General features: G+C 37.8%; 1 protein-coding gene across 1 annotated transcript in view; it reads right to left on the bottom strand.

Moving 5' to 3' along the window:
- Positions 1-14,075, bottom strand: part of WDR64 (WD repeat domain 64) — a 54,916-nt gene that overhangs the window by 23,924 nt on the left and 16,917 nt on the right. The window contains exon 10 of the mRNA XM_058021085.1: positions 12,954-13,093. Within this exon, the coding sequence (XP_057877068.1) occupies positions 12,954-13,093 (140 nt within the window). The remainder of the gene's footprint in view (positions 1-12,953; positions 13,094-14,075) is intronic.

Below are 14,075 nucleotides of genomic sequence, written 5' to 3'. Positions count from 1 at the left end.
AAAATTACATTGTTAAAAATGGTACATCCCAAAATAAGCAAGAAAAATAGCAAAGGTATCTTTATTCCCATTTTACTAAGGATAAAATGCACAGAAAGGCTGAATTTTGTAGTCTTCACCTGAGAAGTCCACAGCAGAACCAAATCTCATAAAAACTGATTCTACTCCTTAATGAGAAGATGTCTCCATTGTGTGCCATACTTTTCCGTAACATACAGATAAATGCCACTGATTTAAAAATTTGTATTTGAACTGGAGTATGAAATGATGTGCAACAGTACAAAGATGAATTTCAGGGGACACTGGAGAAAGAAATTCCTGAAACCTTTGACTGACAGCAGATGTTGGAACAAATCAGGATCAGAGCACGCTGCAGAAGTATTCTTTTTATGCATATAAAGTTCTTGTGCTCTCCATAAGGAAATGCCATTGACCACAGTCAGGGTACCATCCTGTAAGGAGCATTAGATGCATTTAGATGTATTTGTTCTTACCTTCAGGTTCAATGGAAAGCACAGCATTTGCTTTGAACTCTAGAATAATTGTATGTTAGCAGTGCTTTTCATCCTGCCTGATCAAAAGCTGTGTTGAACTTACTGCCATCCCATGTCAACTATTTTTTATACTTCAAGAAATCATGATTTAATTTCTCATTGCCTTTAGTATGGCCTTTAGATCCCATGGTCTTTAGTGTGGTGTATTTCTCTGCAAGATAATTTTATTTTGCTCTCAAAAGTTATTCTGTCATTGCATTTGCCTGCAATTCAACTTAGTCAGCTGCCATAACTGGTGAATTGTATGTAGGCATTTGTGCAAGTTATTTTATTCATTCAACTGTGCTATTCTGATGGCTTCACTTTTAATTGGGATTTTAACACAAAGACACATGTTGGTACAACATCAACACTCATCAATACTCTGAGAGTTGTGGGCCCTGACAAAAGTCGCAACCTGATTTTAAAGGATGTTACAGTGGATCCACCAGAATTCTGAAAAGGAAGAGAAGAAAAGAAATGGATACATCAGTCAGTGTTTAATTACCTTTGGCACCAGAGAGAAATTCATACACAAGTGTTTCAGGTTAAGTAGAAGAGAATTTCTCCTTAATATTTTGGGTTTTTTTCAGGAAAACTCAAAAAGAAAGGACTCTAAAGAACTTTTTACTGAGAATAAATTTTCCCTGAGATACTACTGAGTCAAAAGAACCATGTCCATCACATTCCTCTGACTGACTTCTGATTACATTTCAGAGTTTACTCAGACATACAATTTCTAAAGCCTACGAAGAGCAAAACAGTAATTGAGAAGTCTTGAAACAGGAAATCCATTTGAATAGGAAAAAATCATGACGCCCTTTATCCAGCTGAACAGTAGACCAGCAAAAATTGAAAGAAGGATCGATGATGAGAATTGAGAAAGTTAGGGCAATATCACAGGTGGATCTCCAAGGTCAATTTTGATACACTCACAACTAGAGCATGTAAAACAGGGGTAAGATCTGAAAATTAAGTAAAAGTGGAGATACTACAGTCAGGTGAAAATAATAAGTCACTGAACAAAGATAAACCTTCCCATAAGCATCACCCAGATATGTTACAGTGTTAGTGAAATTACACAAAACAAAAATGAAGAAAGACAATTCTAATAGTGTAATGGACTATTCAAGTTCACTTGGTCAAAAAGTGAGACATAGGTTTGATATAATATCAAGGCAATAAAAAGATAAGATGTTTTTATAGCACAAGAGCATATAAGTAAGAGCTTCCTATGCTATTTCTTGCTGCTTGTTCTGCTGTTAAGGCCAGTAGCACATTAAGAAAATGCAGTCACTTAAAGTGACAGAAAAAAACCTAGATACATTGCAGCATTCATAATCTCTTCCCTGCCTTATGGCTGCCTTCTTTTCCCAGCCCGTGGGCAGGGATGGGGAGATTACACAAACATGAGTTCCACATGAGTAACTCCCACACACGGCATTACCAGCGTGGCCGCGAGACACAACATCAGTGCTGCTCATCCGCGTCAGCACACAGACTGTGCATGATGAAGCCATGCATGAAGAGAGGCAACAAAAGGCATGCTTATTTAGAAATTAGCAAGTGGCTAGGGGCAGTTGCCTTAGGAGTGTTGTGTTACTACTAACTTTACTGTCCTACTTATTTATTGAAGAATTTCCCACAGCAGCCTGAGAAATACCAGGAATCCCCGAAAACCTCTGAGAGCATATTCTTGATGGCAAAGTGCTTTTGGACTGTGTCTTCTGAAATGCAAAATACAGACTACATACAAGCAAACAAAACATATTAGGGAGGAGAAGGAATGTGGAAAGAAGGTGCTTCAAATACTACTGGAAACAACCCACTGTTTCAACTTTATAGGGAAAGCTGAGCTGTAATTCCAGCCACATTACTTCTACAATAGTACCTTACATTAATTAACCAAACTTTGCTTGGTTTAGTTGTCGGCAGAATTGGCTTTGATCCACAGACATACTTTTTTAAGAGCTAACAGAGCAGGGACACTTGCCTGTGTTCCCACATTGTGACCAGCCTTCTCCACACAGTTGGTATCTGGCACACAGGGGCATTCAAGGAATGCACACCGCATCTCTTTATCTTGGCTGCAACAGCCCCAGAAAACCACTTTATTATCCTCTCCAGGACTGCAATATGGAACAGTTCCCTCTGTTCTCACGGGCTCTTCTTGTGTCATTCATTTTTCAACCCAATGGCAAAATCACATAGTTACAGATGGAATTTCCACAGACACTGATAAAAAAATTGGGAACCAAATTGCCCCAGAATTCAGTGGGACTTCTTGCCACTGAGACCCACTCTGAGCCTTCTGACATCCCCTGAAAAATTTAAATGCCTATATTTGCACTCATAAACATTTTCCTCTTGAGCACGACCTTCCTTCACACCCTAAAACTCAGAACATAGAAAAAAGTCTGAGCAATCTTTTCCATTGGCTCTGAAGCCTTTGTTTTATGTGCATGTAAAACTAGTAACACACCTCTCTTCTATTTTTGTCAATACACTCAAAGACAGACAGAAGACAAAAGATTCATTCTTAACAACTAAAATGTGAAGAGCAGAGGGAAATAGAAAAAATATGAGAAATAAGGCCATAAAAATTGGTAAATAAATTTTTTACTTGTTCTCAGTACAACAATGTACAGGCTTGGGAACACTTATCTCTTGCCAGGTTTCTATGAAGACACTACTGTGGAAATATGCTTTGACTTTGGAAGAAGTAAATCCTGTTCTCCTTTCTGTCTGCAATTAACTGAGATAGATAAGGACTAAAGAAGTTCAGCTTTTGCCCCTCCCTCTTCCCCCACCAAAGCATAATCCCTTCCAGTTTCTGCTAGTTAAGAATAAGTGACTTTAAATCACTGTTCTATGGGAAATATCTCAGTAACTCTCTAGAGAAAACAAAAACTTTCTTTTAGTTCTTCCAAACTCACATTCTGCTGATACTTTTTGAAAGTTAAAGAATATTTGTTTTTTGAAGAAGTCAACTTTCCTCTGTTTTACAGAATAGTGATACTGAAAGCCTTTAAAAAGACTTATGAAAAAAACACTCATGCAGGAAAATCCAAAATCCAACCACTCGTGGGGCAGAAAGAAGTTGTGCTAGCCACAGTATTCACTGTAGGCATAGGCAGGAAAAGTGAGGAACAATTGAGGTGGATTTTTTGTTGAAGCATTTAGTTTATCTGCTCCTATTTGCTACCCTGTTCACTTGTTTGAGAGGGTCATTTAAGGCTCCATGGTCTAAATGAAATAATTCACAAATTCATATAGAACTTTGGAGGCCTCAAAGACAAAAATCACCAGGCATGAATGTCAAACTGCAGTTCTGCTTACTGTGTTACCCAAGTTATCTGCAGAGAGTGCCTATATGTGTCTTGTGATCCCTGAAGGTGATCCTGCAAGGTGCTACAACTCCCTGTCACAGTAAGAAGACTTAGGAAAAAATGGATGTCAATGGGATTACTTGTGAGGTTAAGGCAAGGAGGATTTAGTTCTAATCACATTAATGCAATGTGGTGCAGCAGCCAGTACTATATCTACTGCCTTACTGAGATAGCAACTTGACAAAGTACAAAATTATGAGGATTTCAGATCACTTTCTCAGATAATACCATTAATGGGGTAGTATAGAAAATTACTTACTTTTCCCAAACCTGAAGGGCTGCTGGAAAGAAATCAAACTGTTGTATGCAGTAATGAGTCTAATTACATAGTAATGAGCCTGAAGGATATTTACTGGGTGCTGCTATTGAAGGGTATAAATGCTCTGCATGTCTTGTCTCTGTACTGTGTGCAGGATGTGCTGACAATAGACATTCCTGAACCCTGCTGCAAAGACAAAATAACACTCAACACTTCTGGAGAACAGCTTCAGTGGATACGTAGATGGTGTGGGGGTCAGAAACAGGAAACTAGAGGTATAGAACAGAGGTGGCTGCCCATGGATACCTGAATCAGAAGAGTTAAAAACCAGTCAGGCTCCTCCTGTCAATCTTCCACCAATCTTAGAATGATTCTCTCACCTTAGACAAAGTTTTTGAAGTAATTTTTTCTTTTTCATGGAATAACAACAATTGTGGTTGGAAGGGACTTTTGGAGAACACCTTGTCTTATACCATGGTTCATTTAGGCCACATAGAGCAGGGCCATGTCCAAAGGGATTTGAAATATCTCCAAGGAGAGAGATTCCACAACCTCTCTGGGGATCCTGTGTCTGTGCTTGGACTCCCTCACAGTAAAGAAATATTTCTTTCTTTAGAAGAAAGAATCTCCTGTTTAAGTATTCATTGTCTTTGTTCTGGTCTCTGGGAGTCACTGAAAAGATCCTGGTGCCATCTTCTTTACACTTTCCCTTCCAGTATTTATCTACATGAAAGAGATCTCCCTTGAGACTTCTGTAGGGTTTTGTAGTGGTTTTTTTTTGTTTGTTTGTTTGTTTGGTTGGTTGGTTTTTTTTGACTATCTAAGGCACAGAGTGATTTGAATATTAGAAAATGGGACAGGAAATTACAGAAAATTGAGTATCTTACATGAGAAGTCTGAAGAATATTCAGTGCTATTGAAGGTTTATGCAATATAAGAGAAGAATAAAATTCTTAATATCTGGGAGAAACAAACAAACCAAAGAGAATAAAGGCACAGCAATAAGAAAACTTTGGTTTCAAAGCTGTAAACAAAAACTGTGTCTGATATAGATGGCCACATAATTTTTGTGAAGGATGACTGGAACAGATTTCCCAAGTGCCTCTTTTTCAAATTATCTAGATTAAATTTAATACTGTTATACAGTACGTTCCAGTAATGCTGTGATTAGCAATGGTTTGACATAAATTAAGCAGTGTGTTTCCAGCCCAGTTGCTCTCATTTTTCAGGAAGACAAACGACTGTACTATAAATATATCCTTATAACAATATCATGTGCTTTCAAAACTGCTTAGACAGACAGTCATACTAACAGGCACTGATACAATCACCTGCTCAGCTCCAGACTGACAAAGACACTTATGACTTCCCACAGGGATATTGCCCAGCCGATATTAAGCAGATCAGGAGACAGAGGACAGGAGACTGATAACATCAAGGCTTGAGTAAATTTGCAAAAGTCAGAAAATGAAAAAACTAATAACATATCTTGCCCCCCTTTATCTTCCCTGAAATGCTAAAAATCTACTCTTAGGTTGTGTAAGAGTAAAGCTAATATGTGTACAACAGAGCTACTTTAGGATAGGCAAATTTTAGCAAGGAAATGCCTATGTGGTTGCATCATTAGATTTTAAAGAAATTATGAATGGAATGAAACTCTCCCATGCCCCAGAATGAAGATATGAGAAATTCCTGCTTATTGCACTACTCTCCTGCCATGTGTAAATGTGCGTATTGCTCTTTAGCTACCAAAAATAAAATTACTTTTAAAAAGAAAAAAACAAAAGAACAGTGATTTCTCTTGTTTAAAACAAGGGGTTTGTGCTTACAAATGATACTGTACAGTGTTTTATAGACTGGGAATATAGTCCTTATATTAGCCCTACTGATCATCAAACAAAACTTTTAATGAATTGAAGCCTGGAGGCTGAAATGTTGTTCTGACTCACTCAGGTGGTCTAATTCAACCAAACCCATCACTGGAGATATTGAGAGACAATATCAATGAGACACCTAGTGAAGTAAATTTTGGCTTTCTGACTTCCACTGACAACTCAAGTAGGCAAGACATGGAGTTGTAGCCTCCACAGTTCAAGTTGTGAATCCCTACTCTGCACTAAGAGAGAATTGCTGTCACTGCTTTACAGCCTTTCAGTACAGGAGCTATTCCACTTGGACTAACTCTTGTCAGTCTGCAATAGCTGGTCAGGTCTGGTCTCTGCCATTAGCCTTAGCTCCTTGTTTCCACAGAGTGTAAGATCATCCTTCAGATAATGAACAGCTTCCTGCCATATCTCCAGGTTTAATAGCCCCTGTGCCTACGAGTGTTCTTTCCCCCCTGGATGCTTCCTGAATATATTCAATCAGTTCTGTAATATGAAAAAAATGAAGTAATAAATGCTTCTTGAGGCAGGATGAAAGTAAGACTGGGCAAACTATAGAGAGACAGGGGCAATGAAGGACCGAGTCACCTGAAGGAGCAGAAAACAATAAACACAAAAGAGATTTCCTATGCAATATTCTTCTGTCTGTGCTGAAGCATCAAGTCAGTTTTCCGTTATTTCTTTACCCCACAGACTGTTCTCATATTACCATATACTCTGTAAAAGCAATTGTTCTGTTTATTAGGCCCAACAGGAAAAAACCAACCCAAGCAACTATAGCAATTTCTATTAACTTAGAGTACTGGTAGTTGTAGAAAAATGCATTAGTGGCGGATCAAGTACTTTTATACCGGACAATCTTGAAACATCAAACTGATGTCATAATTCATTGTCTTTCAAGTGTATCTTGAAGCATCTGAGGACGCTGGTTAGCTGAAATTCCAAGTCCAAAACTGGCTTTTTTAAAGGACTTAATGTATTCTACCAGCATTTTTTGTCAATAAAAAAGATGTTGCTTCAGTGCTTGAAAAAGCCATATTATTTTACTTTGCAAAGAAAAGGTGCAAAATAGTTCTAACAGTATAAAATAATCACTCATTCCTTTTTTTATAGATCCCACAATCATATTACAATCATAAATCTAGAGATAGGCTTTGGCAGTCATCTTAGAAAAAATGTTTCTTGAAAATTGCTTTAGTGGCTTCTTCAGAATAATACCAATCAAAGAGTTATATACATTTGCATTTACAGTCATATACATATGCTTTTACTTTTATGCCAATAATCTAATCTATGCCTATAACATGACGACACTTTACAAAGAGTCCATGTATATATGCAAGCCTGAGTCCATATTTTGGTACAATGACACAAGGGATGAGTTAATATCTTCAGACAAATTTAAAAGTAATTATTTTTTGGAAATATTTTCAACCAAAATGTAAGTCAAGACAGACACACTCTAAGCGTAATTGCGATGAATGTAGCTCATGTTGGTCTGTGGTATATAATTTAACATACAATTGTGATCGTGGGAAATCTCAAAACAAGACTCAGAGAATGTTCCTATGATTAGAAACACACAGATCAGTATTTCAGATCTTCTTGTAAATTCATGTAACTGAACTGCTGAAGAAAATGACATGCCTGTGGACTACAGCTGTAACTGTACCTATGCAAACTGTTATCTCCAAGGTATTCACAAACTGGAAGATCAGAACAAACTTGATTCCATGAATATTATACTCCAAAGCAGGTTCAGCAACACAGAAATATGAAAATTCTTGCTGCGGCCCTCCCCTCTTCCTCAATGTCACTACTATGGAGATATTAATTCATATGACTAAAAGTCATACAGAAATTATATACAATTCAATGCCTTTGCCTAATTCTTATGTTATAAACCCAAAAAACTAAGTTGAATTTTTGTGAAAGGAGAATTTGAAAATTTTTAATAGCTGCCTGACAACTTTTTACTAATAATTAGTCCTATCAAGAAATCCTTATAATGTTGGAGCAAACAAAATGCTTATGTGCTGGAATAGTTAGAGAAATCTTAATTTTCTTAAATAGAATGATGGTTTGAATTCAAATTCTAAAATAGTTCCTTAATTGTTGTGGTAATTTTTTTTGTTATTACTGGCTCAGGACAACTTGTTTTCAGTTAGATTAAATATCACAGAGGTTTCTTTAACGCTCTCCAGAAAGCTGTATTGCATATTGGTGAAAATGCCAGAGAGTAAATCAGGAAGTCTGCTCCAAGAAGAAGACAGCACTGCTCAGATGTTTCTTCTGCTGACAAAAGCAGAACTGATCTAGTAAAGCATACTAGTTTTGACTGGGGTAGAGTTAATTTTCTTCCCAGTAGCTGGTATGGGGCTGTGTTTTGGATTTGGGCTGAACACAGGTTGATAATATAGAGAGATTTTTGTTATTGCTCAGCTGGGCTTGCACAGAGCCAAGGTCTGCTGAGTGATCTGTACTTTTGGAATCTACCTCACAAAGTTAAGACAGTGATGCCTCCCTTCCCTTCTCCTGGGATCTACTCTCTTTTTCATGCTGTGGTATGTTCAGACTGTTAGAGTTAAGAATCTTCTAAACTAGCTCTTCCACGATAATACAAATCTCCTATGATCTCTAATTTTTTCACTAGTGCTCCGAAACCACAGTTTCAGATTTGTTAATTTTTACATCTTTGTATAAACTACAATATATATATATTTGTGTTCTACAGTATGAAGCTAGGGTTATTAACACTAAATAAATCCCCCAGTACTCTTGCAATAGATCTGTAAGATTTGTGTTATCTTTAAACTGTTCACTGCAGGTTTTGAGCCTTTAATTCAGCCAATACTTCTTTAGATCGCAATGCATTGCTGCAGCACAAATCTGAAACCAAAGCCAAGGTGATCCCTTACATTGAATCAGTTGCATGCAGGCTGCAGAGACATTCTTGTGAGAACATTTCACATTGCACAAAAATATCTTTACAATGACAAGGAACTTTTCAATACAGTTCAAGAAAAATAGTAATAAGTTTAACATCAGTTGGAATCTTCAAATGTAACAATTATGTAACAAACATGACAACTGCAGATCTTAATTTAAAAAAATTACTCCCTACTTTTCACCTTATTTTGCAACTTTAGTTGAAAGTGGCACAATAAAAACCCTTTTATTTTAATATGGATATGGTTTAGGTTAAATTCAATTTTGGGAATGTTTTGAAAAAATGTTAATTTAATTTTCCTAAGCTTTTCCTCTAGTTCTGCTATTTGGTCAAACATATATTGTAAAATCTATATAAAGAGATTTTGTTTTGCTAGGATTCAACGGTTCTATGAGATCATTGACATGTCTCTAACTTGTTTTCAGTAAAGATATATAGACTGTCCTTATTTTGCTTCTCCTTTGCTTCCTGTATGACAGTCACTGAAAGATGGAAACAAAACATAGAAAACTATTTTGATTTTTTATGCTAGGCAGATTAAAAAGCAAGCTGGTCTTTGTTTTTTAGGTGGAAACAAATTAAATTCTAAAGTATCATTATAAGCTCCCTGACAAGCTGCACACCTTTATATAATTTCTGGTTCTGCGAAACACAAATGTGCCCTAAGCAGGGTGGAAGCAATCCTGTTATAGCTGACCTCCTTCTGCTATTTAGTATACCATATATCTTCTTTAGAGTGCATGTTTGAGGTACAGGGTGATAAGCACTTTATTTGATAGTCAATATACAGACTCCTCTGTGAGGGATTCTTTCTTTTTTGATATAGTTTTCACTATGACCACATGATTTATCTGGCACTTGAAAGTCTAGGAATTTATGTCTATTTCTTTTTATTTTTTTTGAGAAGTGTAATTGTAGCCTTATAACTCACTGCACTATTTAAACACACATGGCTTAATTAAAACGAACTTTCATATATTCATTTGCAGCTACAAGTGGTCTTACTGATGTCATTGGCACTACTCAGCTATATTTAGTTAGGATCACATGTCCACATACTTATAGACTTTTAAAATAGATATTGCTTTCTCATAAATCACCATATTGAATAATAGAAAAGCCCCGAAGGGCCCTCAGAAGATCTTGTACATTTACTACCCCAGGGGCTTTATTCTCAGGTGCTTTTTCATAAGTATCTTAATGCTCATTCATTCCTCTTAAGTCATGTCTTATATCTTACTTCATTTTTCCTACATGTATAACTCGAGGCTATCTGCCTAAACCCTCCTTAATTCACAGTAAAATATTCCTGTAGCAAAGCTACAGAGGTATCTACAGAACAGACAAGTATAGATTTATAGAAGTGAGGAAGGGGGAAGGGTTATGGCTCCAGGATTATGTGAAGATGGGAAATTTTGATAATTTATTTTCAGCTAGTATTAATTTTAGAAATGAGCAGAGTTTTTAAAGAATAGGATTTTAAAAGTGAAAATGAGGTATTTACTGCCACCACAATGAGCAATAGTAAGCAATTATAGCAGAGGAGTGGCACAGGCAGGACAAATAGTTCAGCAATATTTCCTACATAACTCAATAAAAATCTGGAAACCTTTGAGATAGAAGGATACCTCAGCAGAATAATTACATTAGGTCCTCATTGATTTATAGGAGCTATTTTCCATAATCATACCTTCAATTTTAATGACCATTCTAAACTCTACTACTTCTGCTCAAGGCCTGCAGCTTTAACCAGTCTGGTATAACTGGTTAATTTAGTACCTATCCTCTCCACTCCATCCTTGTAGATTTTAATAAGGATATTGAATAGTGTTAAATATCGAAAATATTTCATTGGACCACATTGAAAGAGTTCTATAGCCACTCAAAACTACTCCTTCAGGGACTTCTCTCTTATGTTTGCACATACAGTTTTTATTCTCTCCTGAGAAGTCTCATTTTGACAAATCATAAATAACCAACACAAGGATTCCACCAATTACTTCTCGTGTACCCATCTCTTACCAGCAGAATCTTTCAATATTTGGTGGAATAAGTTCTATTATTGATTTTATTAGCATTCCTGTTTATGGTCATTGCTTTGGAACAGTAAGCCTTGTAAAACACACTGGTTAGAAAGAGATCAATAGTTGAACATGATATATAGAGGCACCAGAAAAACAGCACCTATGGATTTAGGAGGCTGGGACGAAGAGAGAAGTGCAAAAGAACTGTAGGAAATTTTTGCAGGTGATCACTACTGAATGAAGCACTTAATTACAAGTTCTGTTTTAAATCTGCCAGTTGCTAAAGTAATACAGAAATTATCAGAATTAATATCTACTATTGTAAGCATTCTTTTGTCACATTTGTGAAGATAATATGTGAAATAGTTGCACTCTAGTCTTGTTTCTCAACATAAAATATTTTGGAAATTTTAAGCTAAACCTTTTTTATTAAAATAAATAAAGTGATAACTAATTACTATCAGAAGTACTTACTCAAAACCAGATTCCTACTTCAATTTATAACATTGATTTCACAGAGTCATTTAGGTTGGAAAGACCTCCAAGATCACCAAGTCCAGCCTCTGAGCAAGCACTGCCTTGTCAATCAGATCATGGCATTAAGTGACGTGTCCAGTTGTTTCTTACCACTTCCAGTGATGGTGATTCCACCACCTCCTGGGGCAACCCATTCCAGTGTTTACCAACCCTTTCTGTGGATAATTCTTCCTGATATTAAACCTAAACCTCCCCTGGTACAGTGTAAGGCCACTTCCCCTTGTCCTATTTCTAGTTGCCTGGAAGAAGAGGCTGACTGATCCCCACCTGGCTACAGCCTCCTTTCAGGCACCAGTAGAGAGTGATAAGGTTTCCCCTCAGCCTCCTTTTTATTCCAGGCTGAAAACCCCCAGCACTCTCAGCTGCTCCTCACAGGACTTGCACTTCAGACCCTTCACCAGCCCCACTGCCCTTCTCTGGACATGCTCCAACACCTCAATGCCCTTCCTAAAGTGAGGGGCCCACACTGAACACAGGATTTGAGGTGTGGCCTCACCACTGCTGAGTACAGGGGGACAATCACTACCCTGGTCTTGCTGATCCAGATCAGGATGCCACTGGCCTTCTTGGCCATGTCAGCACATTCCCAGCTCGAGTTCAGCCGCTGTTGACCAGTAACCCCAGGTCCTTTTGTGCTGAGCAGCTTTCAGCCACTCTTTCCCAAGCATGTAATGCTGCCTGGGTTTGTTGTGGCTGAAGTGCAGGACCTGACACTTGGTCATATTGAACCTCATACTGCTGGCCTTGGCCCATAATCCAGTCTCTTCAGATCCCTCTGCAGAGCCCTCCTCCCCTCCAGCAGATCAACACTCCCCCAACTTGGTGATGTCTGTGAATTTACTAAGGGTGCACTTGGTACCCTCAACCTGACCATCAATAGGGATATTGAACAGGTCTAGACCCAACACTAAACCCTGGGGTCACCTCTAGAGACTGGTCCCCAACCGGATGTGGCACATTGCCCACTGGCACATTGCCCACAGGCCCACTCTCTGGGCCGGGCCATCCAATCAGTTCTTAATGCAGCACAGGTGCACCTGTGCAAGCTGTGGGCTGACAGCTTTTCCAGGAGAATGCCATGGGAGACAGTCCCAAAGGCTTTGCTGAAGTCCAGGCAGACAACAACCACAGCCTTACCCTCACTCACCAGGTGGGTCACCTGCTCATAAATGGAGACCAGGTTAGTCAGGGAGGACCTGCCTTTCCTAAACCTGTGCTGGCTGGGCCTGATCCCTTTGTTTTCCTGTATATGCTGTGTGATTGCTCCAGATCTTCTGTTCCATAGCTTTGTGGGGCACTGAGGTTAGGCTGACAGGCCTGGACTTCTCTGGATCCTTCTTCCAGCCCTGTTTCCTTGAGGTTCAGAAAAGTGTTTTACCTTTGCACAGGAGAGGCTGATGACATGTTGATCTTTCTCATTTGTCACAATTTCCACAATACCATGTTTGTGTCCAAACAGCTTCCCCGTAGGACTAAAATTAACAACAGGATTCCACAAACGAAGGATTCTGTCATTACCTGAAAGAAAATAAATTAATATGTAGTCAGAAAGATTGAATAGTAACTTGTATTACAAATAAGATTTGTAATTGAGAAAGCTTAGTGTTCGTAAGTCCATCTTTTCATTTGGGTAGACTACTCCCACATAAGGATGTGAATTTTTCATTCTAAGGGCTGGATTGCAGCTTATGTTTCACTGCTTAACCACAAACACAAATTAAAAATGCACAACTGATTAGCTTTTCAAAGCCATTTTATTTTGCTAAGGGAATGGCAGGGACAGTGAATGAAACTATGTGGACTAGTCCCAGAGGAGCAGACTACTTTAACAAAAATACAACAGGACACAAAGGAATAACCTCCTTTATGGATGAAGGTGAACATCCAGAAAGAAGTGGGCATGAAATTTGAGGGCAGACAGAAAAAAGTGACCGCTGATGATTGAGTTTGTAGTAAAGTAAACAAGAATTAGGTATTTAATACTTATTTGTGTGTTCAGATTTTGAATTTGCCTACAATTTAAGGAATAATCTTTGATTGTGTTATGGGTGAATGCTTGGTACTATTTTGCTAAGTTTCCATAAATATTTCAAAACACAAGGATGTTGAAAATATATTTTAACTTTAAATTCCTGGCAAATATTGCAGTTGTATGAATTGTATGCATCTAGCTGAACAGTTTATTTTGACACACAATAAATTAAACAGCCACATTTTGTCTAAACTTCTGCTTGAGTTCTAATTTTCTCTCAGCTGAAATTGAAGAACAAAAAGCAAAAACCCCATAGACTAGGAAGTGTATGTCCCAAGAGAACCAGCTCAATTATGTTAAGCGCTCAGCTCAATTATGTTAATAATCTTCCTTAAGCTTGTTCAACCTACTGTCATTAGTCAGTCCCTCAATTTCTCTCTACAGAAATCTATTCCTTTTCTTCTTAATGAAGCAAGATGTGATTTGTTTAGCAGCACCTCATCTCCCTTCTCCTCCATTCAATAATAT

This window comes from Melospiza georgiana, chromosome 3 (assembly GCF_028018845.1).
Source record: "Melospiza georgiana isolate bMelGeo1 chromosome 3, bMelGeo1.pri, whole genome shotgun sequence".
Taxonomy (NCBI): domain Eukaryota; kingdom Metazoa; phylum Chordata; class Aves; order Passeriformes; family Passerellidae; genus Melospiza; species Melospiza georgiana.
Note: the sequence above shows the minus strand (reverse complement) of the source record. Positions and strands in the feature narration are given on the sequence as shown.